Raw genomic sequence first — 27,543 nt, forward strand, 5'->3', positions numbered from 1 at the left:
CTGGGTTCAAGGATTGTCCTGCCTCAGCCTCCCATGTAGCTGGAATTAGAGGCACATGCCACCATGCCTAGCTGATTTTTGTATTTTTAGGGGAGATGGGGTTTTACCACGTTGGCCAGGCCGGTCTCAAACTCCTGACCTCAAGTGACCTGCCACATTGACCTCCCAAAGTACTGGGATTACAGCTGTGAGCCACTGCTCCTGGTCTTTAAACTACTTTTTACAGTGCTGTTCTTAAAATGTCACAGTATCATGTAGACCTTTTTATTATCAAGTATTTTGTGTTTTAGGTGTCTTCATAGCAAGATGTTACGAACTCAATTGGATAGCCCAGTTCTGCCAGAGATTTTTCACTTCCTTTTTTTGATGTCTTAATGGTTATTTTTCTTTCCTCAGATATCAGCTGTGAAAGAATATGTATAATATAATACAAGGTTGAGATGTGATTTTTGGTACCCTAAATAAGAAGTAGTTTTTTCTATGTATCCTTTTCAGTGGGTGGTAAAAGAAAGATACTATAAATTCTTTATCAGACATTGACTCTTCTCTACATGTACATCTATCTCATAAATTATCCCTAGATCTTATTGGTAGGAATATACAAAACTAAGTCAAGCAGAAAATTTTTTTTTAAATAGCCAAAATATATAGGGAAAAAAAACCTCACCCTACACAACTCAGTAATCCCTGAGAACATCACTTTAGCATGTTATCTACTGTCAGTATTTGGGGCCTGGGCCATCAAGAAAAAAAGTCTTAACTGTATTTTAGTATTTTAATATTTTTATGTCTAAAAAGGAAGGTATTTGTTAAAAAATTTTTATCTGCAAAGTCTTAAAATACTTAAATTTTAGAGTCTCAAAGCTATAAACTTCATTCACCTATAAGTTGATGTATATATAAATCTTTTGTTTAATACTACTGCCAAGTTACTGTATTAGTCTGTCCAAATTAATGATAATTACAAAGCACTTATTGGGAGAAAAGCAAGATATTTCAGTTGGGTAGCATTATTACACATATGGTATCTGATAAATCTAACAGTACAAATAGTAACTTGTGTTTTCTTTCCTTTTGTAACTCAGACCTTTCATTAAGGATCTTAAAAATGAGTAATTTTTACAAGCATTTTTGTAGAAATAATATTTTCATGGTGTACAGTAAATTGTTATTCTTAGTTGAATGTGCATTTGTAACTTTTACGTGTCAATTATTTTTTAAACCAGAGTCCTTACTGGAAGGAAGCCCTTAACATATTAAAGCTGGTGGTGTCACGCTCTGCGAGTCTTGTCGTACCCAGTGATATCCCCAAGACCTATGGAGGAGATACAGGTTCTCCTGAAATATCCTTCACTAAAATTTTTAATAATGTTTCTAAGGAGTTGCCTGGGAAGACCTTAGATTTTCATTTCGATATATCTGAGGTAAGATGCTCAGAAATTGATGAAGATATTCTACTAGGAATTTTCAGTTGTTTATTTATTCATTCTTTCATTTAACAAACGTTGATTGAGCTCATACCCAGTGTTAGACAATATGATAGCTGTTATGAACAACAAAGTGGGGTTTGGGGGAAGGCCTACTGTTAGAAAGCTTACTGTCTGTTAGGGAAACAGACTGTATATTCCCCATCTAAAAGAAACGTCACAACTTAGCTTCCCAACAGTGTTTAGCTTAACAACTAAACATTGTGATCAACACTCGGCTGGAATAAATTAAAAGTGCTTGGGGAATATGTAGCATCCATCTAAAGGAGTGGTTTCAGAAAGGAGTCAACATCTGAGCTGAATGTTGAAAGACAAGTAATCCTAGACAGGCACCTATGGCAGTTTGGGGAGGGTAGGTTAACCGCAAAGAAATGGAGAATATGTGAATGAAGGCTTGTAAGTATGAGAAAGAGTGGTGTTCTGGACACTTCCAAGTATTACAGCATACCTTGGTCACAGAGTTCAAAAAAATGCAACTAGAGTGTGATGAGAGATGAGGCTGAAGGCATAGGAAGGGGCAAGCTCATGGGGATCTTGCATTTCATAGTAACAAGATGGTTTTATCTAAACCAGCAGGAGCTCTTAAAGGATTTTTAGTTGGCGTATTAGGGTTGGTGTTTTAGGAGGATCACTCTAGCCATAGCATAGAAAATAGAGCAGGGAGGAGGAGAGGACAGTTGGTAAGGAATCTGTTAGAAGAATTTGGGCAAAAGATAATGTGGGACTGTCCCAAGACAATTGCAGGGATAATGAAGAAGGAAGAAAGATGGTTTACAAAAAGACCAAGGAAGTAACTGATGGGATTTAATGGGAAAGTGGGGAAGAGGTATCAAGGATTTGATGAATGGCCTTGACAGGTAGATGAATGTTGCACCATTCAAGAGAGTGGAATTGCAGGAACAGATCTTATAGCAAGGAAGGAGAAGGCAATGAGTTCCCTCTTGGACATGTTGACTCAGAAGTGACCCAGAAACATACTAAAGGAGGTGCCTGGTGGTCAACTAAATTTTGGGATCTGAAGTTTTAGAGGAAATCTTGGGTGGAAGTAACAAATTAAGGGTTTCAGTCTTGTGTAAGTGGATGGCTGAAACCATGGAAGGAAAACTAAAAAGAACAGAAGGCAACAACTAAAGGAAACCTGAGAAACTGGATATTTTAGGACTAGACAGAAGCAGGGGCCACCAGTCTGGAAGGAACCCTGGAGCCTGGCTATGCTGCATGTTAATAAAAATCTCATTTAAAGATCTTTCATCCTTGCTGAGAGTCCCAATTTTTTTTTCCCTTGACACCTGAGCCCACTCTTGGTGCCTTGGTGTCATTGAAACGGTCTTTCAGAAGCCAAGGGAGGAACTTTTCAAGAAGGAAGTTATCGATCAAGTATTGTAAGGTTGAGAAAGATTAAAAATTGAAGCTCTACTTACTTTTTTGTTGATTAGAATTATATAGATAAATGTTTTATTGCAGTTTAATCTTGGCATTAGAATTTATCCTAAACTTTATTTTTTTATATAGAAAGCATATTTGCTACTAATTTTTTAGTTAATAATATCTGAGAATTTCTAGCAAGATGTATGTATAATAGCATGGGAATATGATAGAGAAGCTTGGCTTTTCTTTTCCTTCTGATTCAGAAATTGATCGTATAACTTAATTATGTTATTTGAAGCAGTGATGCAAATTCTCAAAACATTTCGTATACTTAATTTCGGTTTGTTTCGTCAAAAATTCCTCAGTACCTGCCATGCATAGGCACTGGAGGTACAGCAGAGGTATAGAGGCAATCACACATGGTCCAATGGATACATGTGTAGTAGGGAAGTCAGGCACATAAACAGTTTACAGTCAGCATGTTAACTGTCCAAGTTTGATTACACAGAGGTGGTGGTAGAAGAGAAGGCCTCCTTAGAAGTCTGGAGTCATCACTAAAAGATGATTGGAAGTTTACTTAGTGGATATTCCATGCAAAGGAGCAACATAAGCTAAAACACGGGTCTATAAAAGAGCATGGTATGTTTGGAAAACAAGAGCAAGCTCAGTTTTGCTGCTATGTGAAGTTCAGAGAGGGGGAAGTGGTCATATTTGAGGCTAGGGAGAAGAAGGATGATCAGTTGAGTATAAAGGGACTCGTATGACATGCAGATGAGCTTGAATTTTATTTTCAATTGCAAATTTAAAACTTTACAAAGTCAAATATAAATGAGTTTTTGATTATCATAGAATTTTTACTGAAATAAATTTTGGAAGTATTACACATCAGATTTGTAGTAAGAATCTACATAGAAATGTTCCTCTTTTGTTACTTATCTTCAGTATTTGCTAAACCACATTGCTGAGGCATACTTAACAATATGCATTGAAAAAGTGCCAAAATTTAACAAATATTAAGTCTGAGTGGTAAGAAAACAGATGATTTTATATTTAAAATATAAATCTTTTTTATATTTTCCGAGTTTTGGGTATATTTTATAATTGTGATGGGGGAAGGTGGAGGTGATAGTTTTTAAAGAATGCAGATTATATTTAAAATAGGAATAAGCTTTCTGATAACCTCAGATGTAAAATTATTATTTCTAATAAAGCCTCTTGATTAAAAATGTATATATCATTACCTTTGATCTTTGTTAACATCTACCTCATGCAAAGTTATTTCTCTCCTCATGTTGGTTTTTTGTTTGTAAAAAATATTATAGGTGCACTGTTAACCCTTTTAAGTTTCTTTTATGTTGAAATATTTGAGCCAAACACTGACATTTTGTTTCTGTGTAGACACCAATTATTGGAAACAAATATGGTGATCAGCACAGTGCAGCTGGAAGAAATGGGAAACCAAAAGTTATTGCTGTCACTAGAAGTACTTCCTCAACTTCTTCTGGTTCTAATTCTAACGCCTTGGTTCCTGTTAGTTGGAAAAGGCCACAGTTATCACAGGTACATAAAGAATATCAAAATGGAACATTCATAGAAGAATCAGTTTTGTTATATATATGAAAACTTGAGAATTTGTCTTATTTTATCAGTAGTCCTAACATTTTAATTTTTTTTTTCTTTAGCGAAGAACAAGAGAAAAGCTAATGAATGTGCTTTCTCTCTGTGGTCCAGAATCTGGCCTCCCAAAGAACCCATCAGTGAGTAATCCTGAAGGCTTGTATCAAGGTCTTAAAGATCATGTTATTCCATGAAGAACTGATCTGTCTCCTTTCTTGCCTTTTCTAATTTACCTTACTTACGGTATTAACTCAGAATGAAAAAAAGATTTCTTGTCTCTTGTGACACCTGGCAGCCAACTAGTGTAGCAACTAGTATTGCTAACTGGGTGTTCAACTAGTTAAACATGAAGACCAAATTTAAGCTCTGAATGCATTGAAGAATGAGGTCTGCAGTGGCTTTGGGGTACTGATATCTCATATGCAGAGTGACAAAGCTGATGGATGGACTTTGTTTTATCGGTCATCAGGTTGTATTTTCTTCTAATGAGGATTTGGAAGTCGGTGACCAACAGACTAGCCTAATTTCTACAACAGAAGACATAATTCAAGAGGAAGAAGTAGCTGTGGAAGATAATAGCAGTGAACAACAGTTTGGTGTTTTTAAGGATTTTGACTTTTTAGATGTTGAACTGGAAGATGCAGAGGTAAGGATGTGGGCTTTCTCTGTTAATATTTATAGAACAGTTGTATGAAAATTAAGGATTTGATCAGAGGATCTTATTGAGGTCAGTGTAAGGTCAAAAAGGTAAAAAACTAAATTAGGAACTAAATTTGATTACCACAATTAGTCAATAGCAGAATAAGTCTGAGATAAAAGAGAAACATTCCATTTTTCATCTTTATCTTTAAAAATAAAAAATTAAAAAATGGATTTCTTCAAAATTATTTTCAGGGTATGCTTAGACTTAAATGTTTTGCATAATTTGTCTTACAAACTAATATGCAGCCAAATGGTAAAAATTTATATGAAAATTGATTAAGGACAACTTTAAATAAAGTTGCACTTACCACTAAATTGACTATCACAAAGGGTTTGGCTTTCTAGAACTCTTCCCTTTGGCAAATGACTGAGATTCCTTCTTTGACATTCTGAATCACTTTCTTCTTTATGATGTAGGTAACTCTCTCAAATGCCTGATTTAATTTAATACTCAAAGCGTTTCTCTTCTAAATTGATTGGTCTGGATTATATTATACTGGTAGTTATGTCAATTTAGATGCTTTCTAAATGGAATTCATAACTCAAAAAGTAGATTTAGTAGCCCACAAAACTAGTTCATACACATTCATCAACTCTCATATACATACACATATACAACTCATATACAGCTCATACACATTCATCAACTCTCATATGCATACACATATACAACTCATACAGCTTGTACACATTCATCACCTCTCATATACATACACATATACAACTCATATACAGCTTGTACACATTCATCAACTCTCATATACATATACATATACAACTCATATACAGCTTGTACATATTCAACTCTCATATACATACACATATACAACTCATACAGCTTGTACACATTCATCAACTCATATACATATACAACTTATATACCGCTTGTACACATTCAACTCATATACATACACATATACAACTCATACAGCTCATACACATTCAACTCTCATATACATACACATATACAACTCATACACAGCTCATACACATTTATCAACTCTCATGTACATATATGTATACAACTCATACAGCTCATACACATTTATCAACTGTCATGTACATATACATATACAACTCATACACATTCATCTACTCTCATATATATATATATATAACTCATATATAGCTCATACACATTCATCAGCTCTTCTTGTAGGGGTGTTTCCTTTGGCTGTAATAGGTGAGGTGGAGGAATGAAATGTAATGCACTCTCCCATATCACACTGTTCATTGTCCATGGAAGACCAGTTTAAGGAAGTAAAGATCCCCCTCCTCAACATGCCTCAGTACCCCCTGCAGATGTGAGGATGTGACCATGGTGCCTCCAAGTAATACAAATGCCTTAATGTCAGCTTAGGAGCTGTGTAGGCTCCTATGGAATACTCCACCATTTACATTTTCCCAAAGACACAATTGTATAGGTTCACAGGAACTCAAGAACAAGTATTATTCAGCACCTTTCAGAGCAGTAGCCTTTAAACTTTTTTTGACATTAATCCACAGTTAATATATTTTATATCACATCCAAGTATATATATCTTTAAAAATAAAAGTTTGAAGAATATGCATCCAAACTCTATGCTATGCATACTGATATTTTCTATTCTCTTCCTTTCTATTCTTTTTTTTTTCCAAAAAGTATATGTTACCACCCTAAAATTAGTTTCACACTCATCATTTAAAAAAATATATTGTAGGAAATAGAACAGACTTGCACAACCAAGTAACAGAGTGGAATAGGTTAAAGAGACCTGCTGCCCTACCCAAGACCAGGAGCAGCTTCTAAACCCTTCCGTAGTTCTTTGCTTTTTTCAGTCCAGAATTTAGATTTCTAAAGGCAGGCTCTTGACATTTTTGTAATGGTAAGGTTATTTTTCTTTTTGTTTGCGTCTTTTTTGTTTAAAGAGAACCGTAAATGCTTTCAATTTCATTCAGTGCTCTAAAATGTCAGTGGTAATAAATACAGCTTTTAATAGAACCTTAGTCAGATGAACTAAGGGTGTTCATTGTAGTTCTGTCTTCAATTCAAGTCACAGTAATCAGGGCTGGGGTGGAGCATGCTAATTTATCCCCATAATTAGGCCAAATCAGCGATACAGATTTTCTAAAACCTGGATGTAGTCTTGTTTAAAACATGGTAACAGGAAATACTTTGATTGCTACAAAACAAACTTAACCACTAATGAAAATTATAGTAAAATATCTGCTCACTTTGAAAGCCCACAGTGCATATTCGTTCACTCACCAAATATATATTGAGGGCCATTGCCATTATGTGTTTTGATACATAATAATATTTGAAATGATACGTTCTAGGAAGGTGGTTTTCAAACTCCGACATGCAGAGCCCTAGGGCTTCCAAGATATCTTCAGAAACAGCAGGGACAGATTCAAAGACCCAGTGGACCAACCTCCTGTACACCTTCGACCAGAGCAGCTCTGGTTTTCTTAGTTTTGCACAATTGAATTCCATCTAAAATTTCATTTGAAATAAGTATTCTTCTGCTTAAAAAAAAAAAAAATTTTTTTTGAAAACTTCTAATCTGGACAATTCCTGTGTAAAGGCATACAGGAAAAAAAAACATATTTTGCTAACCAGATCAATGTGGTTTGTTATATCAGGACCTAAGAAAAATTGTAAGGATTATATCCTTACAAAAGGAGGAGCAGCTTAGAATAACAGAAACATAACTTATATAAATCCTTGAGTGGGAGAAATTGAAATTTGTCATATTTCCTCTTGGCAACAATTATGTTTTGTTGGCTGTGATCTTGATTTTAAATTATATTTTAGAGCAAAAAATGACCATTGAATTTAGCCAGAGCCATACTACCAACTAAAATAATTTGTGACCTTGTATGTTGTCAACTGCTTGTGGGTATTTGAAGTCAGTTTTTGCATTGTACTAAGTATTAAACCTTTATAAATCTTGAAGGTTTTCTTAAAGTTTGTGTTGCCAAAGTGTATCATAGAAATGTTGTTTTAAGTGTCTGTCTCTGACTTTTTCATAGCATATTTTGCATAAGAAAAGGTTTGAATCACATGTTGACTTTCTGCACAAAGCTTAATCCAGAGCTTGAATCAGTCTTTGGGTTTGAGAAATCACAAAGAGTTTGCCCCAAAAGTGTAGTGTATATTTAAATGTTTGTCTTCGTTTTTTTCTAATTCTGTATGTTTTCCTTTTTGCTAACCAGGAGCTGCAGGTAAGTTGCAGCCTGGTGTTGTGTATTGTTTGTTGTCATCTGTGAGGTACTTGTCTTCTTTGTGGTCTCATTCATGTTTGTATATTAGAATAGAAATGACTTAGATAGTAGATTTAATTGGTCCCCAGTAATACAAGATAGAAAGTCAAGAAAATTATTTAGTTAAAACAGGTTGTCAACCAAATAATTTTGATCTTTTTAAATATAAATATTTGATGGTATGTTAACAGTTTAAAGAAATTGAAGGGCTGATTGAATCTCTGCTTTTAATGATGCATTAAGTATTTTTCATCTTGGTATATGTTTTTCTGGTATATTACATTTAGTACATTTAGAAGTATGTATTTAAGGTTTTAGAAATCGTGTCTTGCTTTTCCAGGGTGAAAGTATGGATAATTTCAACTGGGGAGTTCGCAGGCGCTCACTAGACAGTATTGACAAAGGGGACACTCCATCCCTCCAAGAGTACCAGTGCTCTAGTAGCACCCCCAGCCTGAACCTCACCAATCAGGAGGATACGGATGAGTCCTCAGAAGAAGAAGCGGCACTTACAGCAAGCCAGATACTCTCACGCACACAGATGGTATACAATTCACTTTTCTTACAGAGACAGTTGGTCTCATTTTCCTCTTAACTTCCAACTTCATAATGATTATTTCTTGATTTTCCAGTTTTCATTTCAGTATGGGTGAAATGCACACACTGAAATGAATCTACAAGATTGCATCAGTAATGGAGTACTGTGTTGTTATTCGTGACAGCACTAAACTTACTAGGTTGATACTGCACACCTGTTAGCTGCTAAAACATAATTTCTCTTGCTTCTTTCCTAATCACAGTGAGTTGTTTTAGGCCCTATAAGAGGCCTTCAGTGATAACATATTTTTCGTATCAGTGTGAGCACCAACACCATTTAATTCACTGCCTGCTTTTCTTTCCTAGTTAGTGTAGTGTGGAAAGACAGAGCACAAGTTTGGTCCCTTTCAAGATCAAGTAAACAGTGAGTGGAAAATGAAAGCTGCAAGAGTAGCCTGTTATTTCAGAAGAGTCAGGGTGCAAGAAAGCCAGTGGTAGGGTTGGAACTTGAAGATGGCACTGTAAAGAAGGAGAAGGCACATGGAATAGCTACCCTGATACATGTAATAAGGAAGCAACCAGTGGAGACGAGGCACCAGCTATGGTTACACTGCTCTTTCATGAATGCCTCCTTTCTTTATTCTTTAGGGACAGGGTCTCGCACCATCACCCAGGCTGGAGTGCAGTGGCGCAACCATAGCTCACTGCATTCTTAAACTCCTGGTCTCAAGTGATCCTCCTGCCTCAGCTTCTCAAGTAGCTAGGACTACAGGTGCACGCCACATATACACAGCTAATTTTTAAAAAAATTTTTTTAGAGATGGGGTCTTGCTATGTTGCCCAGGTTAGTCTTGAACTCCCGGCCTCAAGTGATCCTCCCGCCTCGGCCTCCCAAAGTGGCGGGATCACAGGCATGAGCCACCACACTCAGCCACCTACCTTTAGTTTAGATCCATTTGCTCCACTCGACCTGCTGGCAAAGTGCTGACAGTGATGTTGAATAGCAGGGCCTGAGCCGCTTTAGGCACAATGTCAAGTTGTCGGTTTGTGGTTGGCATCCAGTCATCTCTCGTTTTTTTACATCTCATTGGTGTCCCGTTTGTCTTTCCACTAACTGCCCCTCTCCCATTTAAGTGTTCAATGACCAACTGCTGCTGCTAACAGCAGCAATAATACGTTACCACTTACTGACTGTCTACGATGCACCTGGCCCTGTTCAAGGTATTGTACGTGTTTAGTCACCATAACTCTCCTCCCAGCACAAGGCAAGTATGTTTATTGCACATCTGCAGATTACATGTCTCAGGACACATAGCTAGTAAGTAGATTTGAATCAAACAGTCTATCTCTAGTGCCCATTCACTTAACTGTTCCACATAAAGCTTGGTCCTCCATGAATGAATTTGAATTCAGCTCCAATATGAATTCAGCTCCAATATGAATTTCAGCTCAAGGTTATCATAGTTACATAGAGTTCTTCCACTTTGATAGTTTTTGTGTAGCAAAATTTAGCCCATATTAATACATACTTAGTTCTTCCGAGAGGTTAGCTGCTTACCCTAGTAACACCCATTCTGGTATAGACTGGAAGGAAAGAAAGATGATTTTAGGAATCTCAGAAACTTTATAATGAAGCCCCTAAAATATTTTATGATAGAGAATGTTTCTTGTGGCTTTTGTGACCATCACTGACTCATAAATGAATTCCTCATTTTACTGTTTCTCTTTTTAGTTAAACAGTGATTCTGCCACTGATGAAACAATGCCAGACCATCCTGACTTACTTCTCCAGTCTCAAGATTCCATTGGCAGCATCACAACAGAAGACATGCTTCAAATCAGGGATGAGACCCCAACTTTGGAGGCTTCTCTAGATAATGCTAACAGCCAGCTGCCTGAGGTGGGGAGAAATGCGGGCTGGTGCATGGCCAATCTAGGCTCTTTTTAGCACTCTTTTATAGCTCCCACTTTTCTTTCAAAAGAGTTTTGAAATTGATTTGTTTCCAGTATTTCTAACCTGTTGAGTTATTTTAAATGAAATAGTCAAATCTGATTTTTTCTTAAGTTGATAGATTAAGGAAATGACCTACAGGTTAAAAATAATCTTGAGTGTTTTTAATGAGCAGTTTGCATTGCAAAACGTGATGAGTTTAATGTACAGACGCTTCTCTGGGGTTGGCGAGCATCATCTATTGCTCTGTATTTTCTTAGAAGGACCGCTTTGGTTTTTTTTTCTCTTTTTGCTTTGTGTTGGGTTTATGTGATTGGTGCTCTGATTGGGATTAAAACCTCAGGCCAGCTGTGTTAGCAGTTGTTAAATGAAATCCTTTAAAAAGACTTTGGAACCACTAGTATTGTTTTTTGGAAAGGCCTGTGAGAAGTAAGCCAGATTTGAAGCTAATGACTGACCAAAAATAAGTAAGTATTAGTATTTTTTTTTAAGATTATTATACTTTTAAAAAATGTAATTGCTATAGCTCTGTCATATGTGCTTTTTTTATTCCTTGGTAAATATTAGGAAATGCTATATTTTGTCACTGTCCATCAAATTAATGTAGTTATTAAATCTAATCTAGGTAACAGATCTCACTATTTTTGTAAGGTGATAAAACACCCTCATGTTCTTCTTAGGCTGACTCTTGTACATATTTCAACTTTTAACTGTAACCAGACATATTTTGAAATGAAGGCATTTTGGCTTCCTTATTAGCAAGCCATCTTTAAAATGCTCATACTCATATGGCTAAGGTTTAGATAACTCAATTCAACAGATATTTATTGTGGTTTCAGTAGATGCCAGGCATTCAACTAGGTGCCAGACAGAATAGGGCATGGATGGCCCTGTTGTCAGAGAACATTCTCTTGCTGTCTATTAAGGAAGACAGAGAAGGCTTTTAAAAAAAAATTACATTTCAGGTCAGGCACTGTGGCTCACTCCTGTAATCCTAGCACTTTTGGAGTCCGAGGTGGGCGGATCACGCGGTCAGGAGATTGTGACCGTCTGGCCAGCATGGTGAAACCCCATCTCTACTAAAAATACAAAAATTAGCTGGGTGTGGTGATGCGTACCTGTTGTCCCAGCTACTCGGAAGACTGAGACAGGAAAATCGCTTGAACCCAGAAGGCGGAGGTTGCAGTGAGCTGGGATGTCACCATTGCACTCCAGCCTGGCAACAGTGCGAGACTGTGTCCCAAAAAAATAAATAAATAAAATAGAGAGAGAGAGAGATCAAGACCATCGTGGCAAACATGGTAAAACCCCGTCTTTACTAAAAATACAAAAAATTAGCTGGGCATGGTGGCGTGCACCTGTGTCGCTTGAACATGGGAGGCAGAGGTTGCAGTGAGCTGAGATCACACCACTGCACTCCAGCCTGGCGACAGAGTAAGACTCCGTCTCAAAAATTAAAAAAAAGAAATTACATTTCAGTATGGAAAATTCAATAATAGGTTCAAGGCTTTATGAAAACTGAGAGGAAACTGATCAGCTGTGCACTGGGGGTGATGGTAAGAAAGGACAGGTTTCATGGCAACTGGGACATTCCAGGCAGAGGAACACAATGTAGAAAGGGATGGCAGTGTGAAATAGCATGGTATGTCTAGCTAAAAGCAGGAAATTGAGTATTTCCAGAGAATAAAATGGGAGGAGGAAGAGGAAGAGCAATAGGAGTGATGAATGGGATCCAAGACAGGAGAAGTCCTATATGCCACACAACAGACTTAGACTTTATCTTGAGGTGATAGACAGGAGAAGTCCTATATGCCACACTAAAGACTTAAGACTTTATCTGGAGATAACAGAAAGACATTCAAATTTTTATTCTTTCAAGAGATACCTATTAAGTAACAAGCACTGTACCAGATACCAAGATGGACCCACATGGCATGTGAGCATTCATTTATGTGACCAATATCTACTGAGCCGCTACCTCGTGCTAGGCACTAGGCTAGGTATGGGGCCCATGGCAATTGTGACACAAACAAAGGCTTTTGGTTTTATGGAGCTTCATTCTAGTAGGAGAGACAGATAATAAGCAAGTAAAAGAAAATATAAATAATATGTCAGAAAGTGCTTATCTTATTCATCGTACTAAAAAAGTCTAACAGTAATGTGGACTTGAGTGAAGGAGAAAGTTAGGGGTAGCATTTAAGGTGAAACCTAAATGACAAGAACCAGCCCACCCCTTGAAGCTTTGGAGGGAGAAGGTTCCAGGCAGGGGAAGCAGCAGTTTAAAAGGCCCTGATACATCTGAAGTACAGAAAACTGGCCAATGAGACTGGAATGCAGTGAACAAGAAGGAGAGGGGTGGGCCAACGTGCTGTCATGACATGTGTCACAGGCCACACAGCAGGTAACCATCGAAGAAGAACATGGTCTGATTATTTCTTAAAACTTTGGCCTTTTTTGTCGAAAATGGAAAGTAGGTTCTAGTCCCTGACAAATAAACCTTACAGTTAGGGATAATCACAGAAGGGTTGCAGCCTCATTGTTGTTATTGAAGTCTCTAAGGCAGAGGCATTGAGGGTGGATTGGAGGAGATGAAGGAGCTAAGCTGGAAGAATATTAGCAAGAATTTAGCAGGGCCTGACTAAGGGCACAAACATGAGAAATGTTTACAGGAGAGAACTGACAGAATTTAGAGATGTATTTTAAATAGACTATATTCCTTTCAGTTGTTGGGAGGTTTATTAGTTATTAAGCCAAACTACAGTGCCTAGTTTGGATCACACCATACACCGTAACACCAGTGGATGAGAATGAAAGGGATATTTTGAAAGCATGGTATTTCATTTAGAAACAGTTCTACTGATACTAAAATTATCACCAAACGAATGGCTATCCACAGGGAATATGACAGCTTTATATCTGTTGGATATATTGGCCTAATTTGTTTTTCTCTGTTTTGCCAAATAGTGTCAAATGACCCAAAATTGCCTCTTGTACCAAAAAAAAAAAAAAAAGTAGAAAAGCACCAAGATATTTAAGTAAAACCATAATTATTTTTAAAGCAAATTCTTAAGACAAAGAATATAATTAATTTTAATGGGTGAAATGTTTTGTGAATTAAAGGAATAAATCCACTCCTAAAAATGTTTATTTGAATTTCTTCCCTTAAATCATGTTAATATTGGAAAGATAAAATGGAGTAGGCTAAATCATGTCTTGTCATGACAAACTTTAGAGCTGGGTGTCCCTTCTCTGTAATATACACATGTTACACTCTGATCTCAAAAGGGGATTAAGTTCTTCACTTGTGTTTACTCACAGAGGGTTTCTTTTATTATTTATGATAGCTTTGAATCCAACTCATGGATGACAAATTATTCCTTATAGGAAAGAAATCTCTGTAACAAAGCATGTGTGCATGTGTCATTGTCTAATAAGGTGAAGTACAGGAAAATTTGATTTCTCATAATCTACATATAAACAATGGAATCCATTTTATCAACCCCAAAAGCACTTTCTTTGTTACATGTAGGCATTACTAGAAAATTTCATTGTATATTATATGATACTAACTACAGATAAAATATCATATTGAAATTATTATTCAAGAAAAAATGACAATCCACTGCAGGTGTGAACTAATGAAAAGTGAGGGCATTGAACTAAGTTTAGGTTGAGATAACAGTATGTTAGTGTTGATGTAGAAGGAAAAATTCATGCCAATAAATATTCTAGGTATAGAAATGTCTCTAGTACTGTCACATAAATTATCTTCCCAAATAATGACAATTTTTTTTTAGAAAATTCATCTGGAAACCTTAGAGTATATTGAATATAAACCGGTGGAAGAATTAAGAAATCATTGTACTATATTATATTCAATGCTAAAGTAAAGACTCAGAGTTTACTGCTTTCCGTGCTTAACTAAATCCAGACCACTTTGTGTTTTTATGGCGTATTTCTATGCCTTTGATATCTTCTAATCACTTTCCCTACAATATCATCCCTACCTTATATTTGTCAAAACATGCTGTTTCCTCCAAGGAGACTCACCTCAGTTGCCTCAACCAGATGTGAGCTTTCCCATCATTGAGTACTAGCACCCATTTGTATGTTGCTGATAGTATTTGCCGTACATTTACCATTACTCTGGTATATGTTATTGTCATTCACTTACTAGCCTAACTAGTTTATAATCAGATTATAAACTAATTGCAGTTAGGAATTATTTATACCAGAGCACTCAGCCCAGAATCTAGTCAAATTCCTTGATTTTATAGATGAGTTTTACATATGAATAAGGCCCAGGCTAGTGTAGGGTCATAGGATCTGACTTTCTCTTACTTTTCTTATTTTGGAAGGAAAGTTCTATTTTTATCCATGAAAAAGAGATAAGAAGCTACTCTAAGCAGAGAAGTAACTTAGGTCCAAATACTCAAAAGAAGCTGATCTTTATTCCTAAAACTATGACCATTAGTACTTATTTTCAAATTGATTAATAAACTAAAAACTAGTGTTGATACTATCATCATATATGCTTTGAAAGTGTTTTCACTTTTTAATAGTAGCAGCTCATTGAGTCTCTACCACTTCTGTATCACATAGCAACATTGTTTCAGTAATATTACAGTGAATAGAAAGGGCACACCACTAGTATGCTTTATAACATATTTTCGTTATTGTTTACTTCAAATTAGGAGAATATACTCTTTTTTGATAATGAGCTTGTGATAGTTTAATTTTCAAAAGTATAATTATCTAAAATGTCCTAATGTCTTCTGAACTGTAGCTCAGTGATGAAACTTTATCATTACTCAAAGCCAAAATGAGGTCTTGTAGTAAAGCTGCCCTAGTTGTCTAGGTTCAGCATCCTTCTGATTGGTCAGTACCTATTCCTGCTGTATGGCAGCCTCACAGGACCAGTGGGTTAATTACTTTAAGTCATCTCTCCTACTTATATCCAGAATATAATGTGTTCCAGTGTAATGAAAGAAATGACATTTCAAACAGGAGACAATTTATACTAACAATACAACGTTTTACTTGTGTAGAGTCAGAACATATATGAGAGAAGATATTGTACCAAAGCACATATTTCTTTTTTTTTAATTAATTTATTTTTTATTATACTTTAAGTTCTAGGGTACATGTGCACAACATGCAGGTTTGTTACGTATGTATACATGTGCCATGTTGGCATGCTACATCCATTAACTCGTCATTTACATTAGGTATATCTCCTAATGCTATCCCTCCCCCCACCCCACCCCGCAAAAGGCCCCAGTGTGTGATGTTCCCCTTCCTGTGTCCAAATGTTCTCATTGTTCAGTTCTCACCTATGAGTGAGAATATGCGGTGTTTAGTTTTCTGTTCTTGCAATAGTTTGCTGAGAATGATGGTTTCCAGCTGCATCCATATCCCTACAAAGGACATTAACTCATCCTTTTTTATGGCTGCATAGTATTCCATGGTGTATATGTGCCACATTTTCTTAATCCAGTCTGTCATTGATGGACATTTGGGTTGGTTCCAAGTCTTTGCTATTGTGAATAGTGCCACAATAAACATACCTGTGCATGCATCTTTATGACAGCATGATTTATACCCGATGGCTGGGTCATATGGTATTTCTAGTTCTAGATCCTTGAGGAATCGCCACACTGTCTTCCACAATGGTTGAACTAGTTTACAATCCCACCAACAGTGTAAAGGTGTTCCTGTTTCTCCATATCCTCTCTAACACCTGTTGTTTCCTGATTTTTTAATGATTGCCATTCTCACTGGTGTGAGACGGTATCTCATTGTGGTTTTGATTTACATTTCTCTGATGGCAAGTGATGATGAGCATTTTTTCATGTGTCTGTGGGCTGCATAAATGTCTTCTTTTGAGAAGTGTCTGTTCATATCCTTTGCCCACTTTTTGATGGGGTTGTTTGATTTTTTTTTCTTGTAAATTTGTTTGAGTTCTTTGTAGATTCTGGATATTAGCCCTTTGTCAGATGAGTAGATTGCAAAAATTTTCTCCCATTCTGTAGGTTGCCTGTTCACTCTGATGGTAGTTTCTTTTGCTGTGCAGAAGCTCTTTAGTTTGATTAGATCCCATTTGTCAATTTTGGCTTCTGTTGCCATTGCTTTTGGTGTCTTAGACATGAAGTCCTTGCCCGTACCTATGTCCTGAATGGTATTGCCTAGGTTTTCTTCTAGGGTTTTTATGGTTTTAGGTCTAACATTTAAGTCTCTAATCCATCTTGAATTAATTTTCGTATAAGGTGTAAGGAAGGGATCCAGTTTCAGCTTTCTACATATGGCTAGCCAGTTTTCCCAGCACCATTTATTAAATAGGGAATCCTTTCCCCATTGCTTGTTTTGTCAGATTTGTCAAAGATCAGATGGTTGTAGATGTGTGGAATTATTTCTGAGGGCTCTGTTCTGTTCCATTGGTCTATATCTCTGTTTTGGTAACAGTACCATGCTGTTTTGGTTACTGTAGCCTTGTGGTATAGTTTGAAGTCAGTTAGTGTGATGCCTCCAGCTTTGTTCTTTTGGCTTAGGATTGTCTTGGCACTGTGGGCTCTTTTTTGGTTCCATATGAACTTTAAAGTATTTTTTTCCAATTCTGTAAAGAAAGTAATTGGTAGCTTAAGGGGGATGGCATTGAATCTATAAATTACCTTGGCAGTATGGCCGTTTTCATGATACTGATTCTTCCTATCCATGAGCATGGAATGTTCTTCCATTTGTTTGTGTCCTTTTTTATTTTATTGAGCAGTGGTTTGTAGTTCTCCTTGAAGAGGTCCTTCACATCCCTTGTAAGTTGGATTCCTAGGTATTTTATTCTCTTTGAAGCAGTTGTGAATGGAAGTTCACTCATGATTTGGTCTCTGTTACTGGTGTATAAGAATGCTTGTGATTTTTGCACATTAATTTTCTATGCTGAGACTTTACTGAAGTTGCTTATTGGCTTAAGGAGATTTTGGGCTGAGACGATGGGGTTTTCTAAATATACAATCCTGTCATTGCAAACAGGGACAGTTTGACTTCTTCTTTTCCTAATTGAATACCTTTATTTCTTTCTCCTGCCTGATTGCCCTGGCCAGAACTTCCAACACTATGTTGAATAGGAGTGGTGAGAGAGGACATCCTGTCTTGTGCCAGTTTTCAAAGGGAATGCTTCCAATTTATGCCCATTCAGTATGATATTGGCTGTGGGTTTGTCATAAATAGCTCTTATTATTTTGACATACATTCCATCAATACCAAATTTATTGAGCGTTTTTAGCATGAAGGGCTGTTGAATTTTGTCAAAGGCCTTTTCTGCATCTATTGAGATAATCATGTGGTTTTTGTCTTTGGTTCTGTTTATATGCTGGATTACACTAATTGATTTGTGTATGTTGAACCAGCCTTGCATCCCAGGGATGAAGCCCACTTGATCATGGTAGATAAGCTCTTTGATGTGCTGCTGGATTTGGTTTGCCAGTATTTTATTGAGGATTTTTGCATTAATGTTCATCAAGGATATTGGTCTAAAATTCTCTTTTTTTGTTGTGTCTCTGCCAGGCTTTGGTATCAGGATGATGCTGGCCTGATATAATGAGTTAGGGAGGATTCCCTCTTTTTCTATTGATTGGAATAGTTTCAGAAGGAATGGTACCAGCTCCTCCTTGTACCTCTGGTAGAATTCAGCTGTGAATCCATCTGGTCCTGAACTTTTTTTGGTGGGTAGGCTATTAATTATTGCCTCAATTTCAGAGCCTGCTATTGGTCTATTCAGGGATTCAACTTCTTCCTGGTTTAGTCTTGGGAGAGTGTAAGTGCCCAGGAAATTATCCATTTCTTCTAGCTTTTCTAGTTTATTGGCACAGAGGTGTTTATAGTATTCTCTGATGGTAGTTTGTATTTCTGTGGGGTTGGTGGAGATATCCCCTTTATCATTTTTTATTGCGTCTATTTGATTCTTCTCTCTTTTCTTCTTTATTAGTCTTGCTAGTGGTCTATCAATTTTGTTGATCTTTTCAAAAAACCAGCTCCTGGATTCATTGATTTTTTTGGAGGGTTTTTTGTGTCTCTATCTCCTTCAGTTCTGCTCTGATCTTAGTTATTTCTTGCTTTCTGCTAGCTTTTGAATGTGTTTGCTCTTGCTTCTCTAGTTCTTAATTGTGATGTTAAGGTGTCAATTTTAGATCTTTCCTGCTTTCTCTTGTGGGCATTTAGTGCTATAAATTTCCCTCTACACACTGCTTTAAATGTGTCCCATAGATTCTGGTATGTTGTATCTTTGTTCTCATTGGTTTCAAATAACATCTTTATTTCTGCCTTCATTTCGTTATGTACCCCAGTAGTCATTCAGGAGCAGGTTGTTCAGTTTCCATGTAGTTGAGCAGTTTTGATTGAGTTTCTTAGTCCTGAGTTCTAGTTTGATTGCACTGTAGTCTGAGACACAGTTTGTTATAATTTCTGTTCTTTTACATTTGCTGAGGAGTGCTTTACTTCCAACTATGTGGTCAATTTTGGAATAAGTGTGATGTCGTGCTGAGAAGAATGTATATTCTGTTGATTTGGGGTGGAGAGTTCTGTAGATGTCCATTAGGTCCATGTGGTGCAGAGTTGAGTTCAATTCCTGGATATCCTTGTTAACTTTCTGTCTTGTTGATCTGTCTAATGTTGACAGTGGGGTGTTGAAGTCTCCCATTATTATTGTATGGGAGTCTAAGTCTCTTTGTAAGTCTCTAAGGACTTGCTTTATGAATCTGGGTGCTCCTGTATTGGGTGCATATATATTTAGGATAGTTAGCTCTTCCTGATAAATTGATCCCTTTACCATTATGTAATGGCCTTCTTTGTCTCTTTTGATCTTTGATGGTTTAAAGTCTGTTTTATCAGAGACTAGGATTGCAACCCCTGCTTTTTTTTGTTTTCCATTTGCTTGGGAGATCTTCCTCCATCCCTTTCTTTTGAGCCTATGTGTGTCTCTGCATGTGAGATGGGTCTCCTGAATACAGCAAACTGATGGGTCTTGACTCTTTATCCAATTTGCCAGTCTGTGTCTTTTAATTGGACCATTTAGTCCATTTACATTTAAATGTAAATTAAATATTAATAAGGTTAATATTTCTTGAAGGCTTTGTTCATTTCTTTTTACTCTTTTTTTCTCTACACTTCTCGCTTCATTTCATTCATTTGATCTTCAATCACTGATACCCTTTCTTCCAGTTGATCGAGTCAGTTACTGAAGCTTGTGCATTTGTCACATAGTTCTCGTGCCATGGTTTTCAGCTCTATCAGGTCATTTAAGGACTTCTCTACATTGGTTATTCTAGTTAGCCATTCGTCTAATCTTTTTTCAACGTTTTTAGCTTCTTTGTGATGGGTTCGAACTTCCTTCTTTACCTCGGAGAAGTTTGATCATCTGAAGCCTTCTTCTCTCAACTCGTCAAAGTCATTCTCCGTCCAGCTTTGTTCCGTTGCCGGGGAGGAGCTGTGTTCCTTTGGAGGGGGAGAGGCGCTGTGATTTTTAGAATTTTCAGCTTTTCTGCTCTGTTTTTTTCCCATCTTTGTGGTTTTATCTACTTTTGGTTTTTGATGATGGTGACATACAGATGGGGTTTTGGTGTGGATGTCCTTTCTGTTTGTTAGTTTTCCTTCTAACAGTCAGGACCCTCAGCTGCAGGTCTGTTGGAGTTTGCTGGAGGTCCACTCCAGACCCTGTTTGCCTGGGTATCCAGCAGGGGAGACTGCAGAATAGTGAATATTACTGAACAGCAAATGTTGCTGCCTGATCGTTCCTCTGAAAGCTTCATCTCAGAGGGGTACCCAGCCGTGTGAGGTGTCAGTCTGCCCCTACTGGGGGGGTGCCTCCTGGTTAGGCTACTCGGGGGTCAGGGACCCACTTGCGGAGGCAGTCTGTCCGTTCTCAGATATCAAACTCCATGTTGGGAGAACCACTACTCTCTTCACAGCTGTCAGACAGGGACATTTAAATCTGCAGAGGTTTCTGCTGCCTTTTGTTTGGGTATGCCCTCTCCGCAGAGGTGGAGTCTACAGGCCTCCTTGAGCTGCAGTGGGCTCCATACATTTGAGCTTGGAGGCTGCTTTGTTTACCTACTCAAGCCTCAGCAATGGCGGGCGCCCCTCCCCCAGTCCCGCTGCCACCTTGCAGTTAGATCTCAGACTGCTGTGCTAGCAATGAGGGAGGCCCTGTGGGCATGGGACCCTCTGAGCCAGGCACGGGATATAATCTCCTGATGTGCCGTTTGCTAAGACCTTTGGAAAAGTGCAGTATTAGGGTGGGAGTGACCCAATTTTCCAGGTGCTGTGTATCACGGTTTCCCTTGGCTGGGAAAGGGAATTCCCTTACCCCTTGTGCTTCCTGGGTGAGGCAATGCCTCGCCCTGCTTCGGCTCTCACTTGGCGGGCTGCACCCACTGTCCTGCACCCACTGCCCAACACACCCCAGTGAGATGAACCCGGTACCTCAGTTGGAAATGCAGAAATCACCCGTCTTCTGTGTCGATCACGTTGGGAGCTGTAGCCTGGAGCTGTTCCTATTTGGCCATCTTGGACCAAAGCGCATATTTCTAAGTAAACACCTAAATCGTATTACTGAAGAGAAAAGAAAAAGTCTTCAATGTTTCTATACAATAATAGGTGATATATTTTAATTTCAAAATATTTTAAACCTATAACCATTAAAAAAAGTTTATAATTGGTTCAAAAACTGTAAAAGTGGCTGGGTACAGTGGGTCACACCTGTAATCCCAGCACTTTGGGAGGCCAAGGCGGGCAGATCACGAGGTCAAGAGATCGAGACCATCCTGGCTAACATGGTGAAACCCCATCTCTACTAAAAAATACAAAAAAAAATTTAGCTGGGTGTGATGTCATGTGCCTGTAGTCCTTACTACTTGGGTGGCTGAGGCAGGAGACTCGCTTGAACCTGAGAGGTGGAGATTGCAGTGAGCTGAGATCACGCCATTGCACTCCAGCCTGGGTGACAGAGCGAGACTCTGTTTCAAAAAAATACATATACATATATGTATTTATACATATAGTTAGACTGTATAAATGAACAACACTTAATAAAACAGACTTAGATGGATGGCAATACTTATTTATTGTGTTGTAAAATTCTTTTTTTATGTTTTTATAGTTCACTAAAAATATGATTGTTTTGTAGGATACAAGTTCAGTATTAAAGGAGGAACATGTTACAACCTTTGAAGATGAAGGGTCCTATATAATTCAAGAACAGCAGGATTCTCTTGTGTGTCAAGGAATTCTTGATTTAGAAGAAACTGAAATGCCGGAGCCTCTAGCTCCTGAAAGCTACCCTGAGTCAATCTGCGAAGAGGATGTTACCTTAGCTCTGAAAGAGCTAGATGAAAGATGTGAAGAAGAAGAAGCGGATTTCTCCGGACTGTCCAGGTGAGAATACAGTATCATAAACACCATAGTGAAATGATAATGTCTCCCCTATCCCTTCCAAAGAGTGCCCCTGTATTCCAGTTTACTTATTTTCATTTCTTTGTGCATTTCAGTCTGTAATCATACTTTGTGTGTTTTAGTCTAGAATCATACTATCTTCATTTTTAAAGATAGAATGCCTTACTCTAATGGGATATTTCTTCGATTATGGACATTCTCATAAAGAAAAACAATTAGGCCATTTTCAAAGCGTACTAAGTGGTATTCCACATTTAGAAGCACACCAAATATCTATTTTGGCATGCCAAATGGCCAAATGTTAAAATCAATATTGGAATGAACTTCCGTGATACCAGACTTTAAATCTAAAATATATCCAAAAAATTGTTTTTACAGTTTCATGAGCAGTGGTCATATTTTTTAAGTTTTATTTCTATTAAAGGCAGAAGTGATTATTTCTTAGATGCTAGATTTCTTCTTTTAAATGTTTATGCTCCATACATTAAAAATGTATTACCAAAAAGTATGAAGAATTCTCAAATGGAACTTTTTCTTTACTCATGGACAAACTTGAATAATCAATTATTATTTATAGTTTTTAAGGGAAATTTTAGTGGCTGTTATGAAACTCATATACCAAATAATTCTGTAACACATAGAATTAGAATATCCACTATTTAAATTTCATAAATATTTGTGGTTCAATATTACGTTTTTTATAAAGGTATCTAACTTCTTTTTTTTTTTTTTTAAGGTATCTAACTTCATGCACTCTGTGAGTGTATCTATTTCCCCATTCAACAATTTGGAGCTCCTGGATAACTTTTTATATAAAATTAATATTTAATAATTAGCAAGTATTTCAGAATTTTACTTTTACAATAAAAATTACACCTTTATACTTCATGTGATAATAGAGTTTTAACATATACAACACATGGAGATTTTTTTTTTACCGTCAACATATCAAGAATACTTACCCATATTTGAAAATATATAATCAGATATTAACAATAAATCTTAGTGATACACCTTTTTCATATTACTGATTTGAACATGGCAGTAGCCCATGCAACCATTCAATCATTAATCATGCACAAGTTCAGGAATGCCAGAAACGATGCTATTCAGCTAGTTGGCTTTCTAAAAGGCTGAAGCCAAACAGTCGACTTTGGCCAACTACTGCAGCTGAAATAGAATGGAGCATTCCTACTAAGCATACAGGTTATCTACTCTAGCTTATAGTATACGTGTTAAAATCAGTCACCACAGTGACAGTTTTAAAATTAACCTTTTTGAGGTCTCATTTGTTTTCACTTCAGATGTCTGCTTTATTTTGATGGTTTTCTCCAGTCTTTACTTGGGTCCCTCTCTTCCATATGCATTGCTCCAAAATTTCGATAAAGCCTTATAGAACTAGCTTGTAATGTGAAACATTCAATCTTAAGACCTTGAATAACACATGTCTTTTTTATGGAGTGTTAGACTCAAATATTTCTTTATTTTTATGGCCGAGAGTTGTAGAATGTCCAACCCAAATACATCTTCATCTTTTTCCGTTGTTCCATTTTGGTTTGTATAATCTGACTTTTGGGATTATAAATTATTTGAAGGAAATGGCCAGGTCTTATGTTTCTTTGGATTCTAATCTATTATTGGCCATATTGCTAGGAACATACTATGTGCTTATGAAATAACTGAGCTAGCTATGTATTTCCTGGCTAATAGCATTTGGACCCGTAGTCCTGGGTTCAAATTCTGGCCCTGTCATTTCTTACCCAGTAACTAGACATATTATTTAACCTTACTGAACTTTTTGTTTCATCTTTAAAATCAAGATAATAATAGAACCTAATCCTCATATAGTTGCGAAGACTGAATGAAATTATCCATATAAGGCACCTAACATAGCCCTTAACAAAAAAGACCATGATCAAAACTCTAAAAATATTATTATCCCCAATGTGAGGCTGTTCAAATAAAAGCCTCCAAAATTGACCATTGAAAATGAAAACATTCTCATTGGTATTATTCATAGACGTTACTAAAATTAATCCATAGTGGTGGCACATTATAGGACTTGGGTTATTTTAAGGTAGTTGCTTGAAATTAGAGTTCTAATTCTAAAAATGCTAACTAGAAAGAACAGGAATTCACTTATTCACACTTTCTTACAATATTTAGGTGGTTGTACATTTTCTAAATCAGTGTGTATATATGAGTAAAAATAACCTGTCAAATGACTTAAGCTGTCTTACGTGATTGAGCCTATTCTTTTTTTCTGAGATAGTGTTAACGATATTTGTGATATCTGTGTTAACAGTCAAGACGACGAAGAGCAAGATGGTTTTCCAGAAGTACAGACATCGCCTCTGCCATCACCATTTCTTTCTGCCATCATAGCTGCCTTTCAGCCTGTGGCATATGATGATGAAGAGGAAGCCTGGCGCTGCCACGTCAATCAGATGCTGTCTGACACCGACGGGTCCTCTGCAGTGTTTACTTTTCATGTGTTTTCTAGGCTTTTTCAGGTCAGTGAGGTTCAGGGTATCTGAATTTATATTATAGTTACCTATTCAAGTTACAGTTTTTCTTCTAAAATCAGCATCTCCAATTTTAATATTCCTACCAGTTTTCTTTAATAATTTTTTTTTCTAAGCTAGTGGTATTACTTACATTGACACTGTGACATTGTGGTACTGCTGGTACATTACACAATGACTGGTACAGATTTCTCCCTTAAGGCAATTAGAATAAAACTTCAAAACAACATCTGGTATGTTTTCTGCAGTATGCTTAGGCACTATCAGGATACCAAAGAAATAAAGGCCTAAGCTCTGCCTTCAGGGAGCTTACAGTTAATGTATCATAAATCAGTTTATAATCAAGGGTTAAAGTAATGGACACTTTTATGACTCTGTGAGGACCTTAAAATTTTTAGCTATTAAGGTTGCTTCCTCCCCAACAATAACGATAATATAAGCTAAAATTTATTGACTACCCAGTACATGCTAGGCACTGTGCTAAATGGCTTTATAGTAAGTGTTCTCACACCACAACTATGGAATGTAGATTTGATTTTTAGCATTCAGTGGAGAGGGAAACTAAGGTACAGAAAAATGCCACCATTTAAGTTATATCCTCTGAACTATCTACTACCTTTCCTCCCTTTTCTCCTCCCAAATTTTGCCCATCTTGGAAGACTCAGCTAAATACATTTTCTTACCGAAGCTTTCCCAACCACTCCAACCTCCAGTCTCTCTCTCCTGGAAGTTCCTTAGCGCTCATTAACGGGAGCGCTTATTTAATTCTGTACTTACTGCATCACTACTTGGTTTTTCTACTTATATTCTTACTGATGTTGTAAGTTTCATGATGGCTCATAGTGTGGATTTATGCTTTTTATTTTAATTATAATGCCACCTAACAGTGCAACACATATATAAGTAGGTATACTTTAACCATTGATACTACTGATAATGTAGTCTAATTGATTGACTTACTGTGAGTCAGGCATTGTCTGTTTTATGAAAATGAATATTCTTGGACTCGGAGAAAATATTACTCTTAATACATTTTTTATGACTTTACCTAAAGTTAAGCCAGATGGCAGCCCATAGTCAAGAATAGTAAACTACATTTACTGAAAGTTTCTTTCAGGTAATAACTTTTGATGAACAACTTCCTCAAGACAAGTGAGGACTTTGATTGCTAAGAATGTACAGCATGCATCCATCTGTCTGCCTCTGATGAAAAAATCTCAGGAATAGGGAGATGACTGGCATATATCATTAATTTTTTCAGTAATACTATTTTGTAAATTTTTGTTTCTTTTTAGAAATTAATATGTTTCCTAAGGAAATACCTAAAAATATGTATTTACAGATCAATGGTTAAAATTTTATATATCATTGTAATTTTAAAATAAAAGTCTACCCTATTATGCTTCTTTACTTAAAGGTAAAAAAAGGCTTTCTTATGAAACACTAAACTCTTTTGCTTTTCCCCATAGACAATTCAAAGAAAGTTTGGAGAAATAACTAATGAGGCAGTCAGCTTTCTTGGTGAGAGTCTGCAACGCATTGGTACCAAATTTAAAAGCTCCTTGGAAGTGATGATGATGTGTTCAGAATGCCCAACAGTCTTTGTGGATGCTGAAACAGTAAGTTTTTACATGCAGATTTATTATAAAGACTACATTTGAATGGCATCATTCCGTAAGTCTTTTTTTTCTAAGTAATTCTGAATTTTATGGTATAAAGGTTCAGATTTTCAACACGATTATAAATATTTGGCAAACTACAATTCTGGTATATTAGATGCAGCAACTTGTGACTATTTCTGATTCTGACTCCTTCCTGCCCTTACCCTCCACAGAGTCCTAGATGGGAAAGCTAAAAAGTCATGCTCTAGAGATGGGTAATTGTTTTATTCTTAAATAAAAATGCGTAGGAGATGCCTAAACCTCCCCCCATGAAATACCCAGGCCTCCTGGTTCATTTCCTGATTTATTTCCAGGCACACTTCTAGATTATATATTAAGGTATTTAAAGAACTAAGGTTTAAAAATCTTCAAGGTTGAGGTATGTACTGGTCCTGCCTGACGTCTTTGAAAACACTTGAGGATGTCCTTCCTGAGACTTCTGAAGTCCCACTGCACTCCTACTCTGTTCCAGTGAGAGCTCAGCTCTTAGTAGGGGACAGAGTAGAGTAAGAGAATATCCAAAAACCAACTAACAGGTATTCCATAACTGAAAAGTCTCATGATTTTGTGAGTCTCGTGATTTCAATCAGAAATGGTAACCTGGGTCAATATTTCCGATTTCACAGCTGATGTCATGTGGTTTGCTGGAAACCCTCAAGTTTGGTGTTTTGGAGTTGCAAGAACACCTGGATACATACAATGCCAAAAGAGAAGCCACTGAGCAGGTCAGTCTCTTTTTACCATATGCGAAAAGTGGTTTGCTCTTGACACTGGAAGGGTAATCCTGGCAGCAGAATAGCCCAGACAGAAAAGAAGACTTCTTAGCACCTGCCTCAGGGTTTTCCTGAGAGCAGCAGGTTCTTTGAGCTCTCTATCCAGCGAATTCCTACCTTTGGCTTTTAAAAATCAGCTCTCTAACAGCACAATGGAAAACCATAGCTTTGTAAAAAGCTCTGTGGAGACTATATCGCTGCTGTCAACATTCCAAGTGGGGAAACTGAAGCAGTATT

At 37.0% G+C, this 27,543-nt stretch overlaps 1 protein-coding gene across 2 annotated transcripts in view; it reads left to right on the forward strand.

Moving 5' to 3' along the window:
• Positions 1-27,543, forward strand: part of FRYL (FRY like transcription coactivator) — a 286,322-nt gene that overhangs the window by 246,663 nt on the left and 12,116 nt on the right. For both annotated transcript variants that reach the window (XM_023224475.3, XM_023224476.1), the window contains 10 exons: positions 1,227-1,424; positions 4,254-4,415; positions 4,538-4,612; positions 4,942-5,118; positions 8,761-8,964; positions 10,690-10,857; positions 22,082-22,329; positions 24,653-24,860; positions 26,342-26,491; positions 27,160-27,258. In XM_023224475.3, coding sequence (XP_023080243.1) covers positions 1,227-1,424; positions 4,254-4,415; positions 4,538-4,612; positions 4,942-5,118; positions 8,761-8,964; positions 10,690-10,857; positions 22,082-22,329; positions 24,653-24,860; positions 26,342-26,491; positions 27,160-27,258 — 1,689 coding nt within the window. The remainder of the gene's footprint in view (positions 1-1,226; positions 1,425-4,253; positions 4,416-4,537; positions 4,613-4,941; positions 5,119-8,760; positions 8,965-10,689; positions 10,858-22,081; positions 22,330-24,652; positions 24,861-26,341; positions 26,492-27,159; positions 27,259-27,543) is intronic.

The sequence above is a fragment of the Piliocolobus tephrosceles genome, chromosome 3 (genome assembly GCF_002776525.5).
Source record: "Piliocolobus tephrosceles isolate RC106 chromosome 3, ASM277652v3, whole genome shotgun sequence".
Lineage (NCBI taxonomy): Eukaryota > Metazoa > Chordata > Mammalia > Primates > Cercopithecidae > Piliocolobus > Piliocolobus tephrosceles.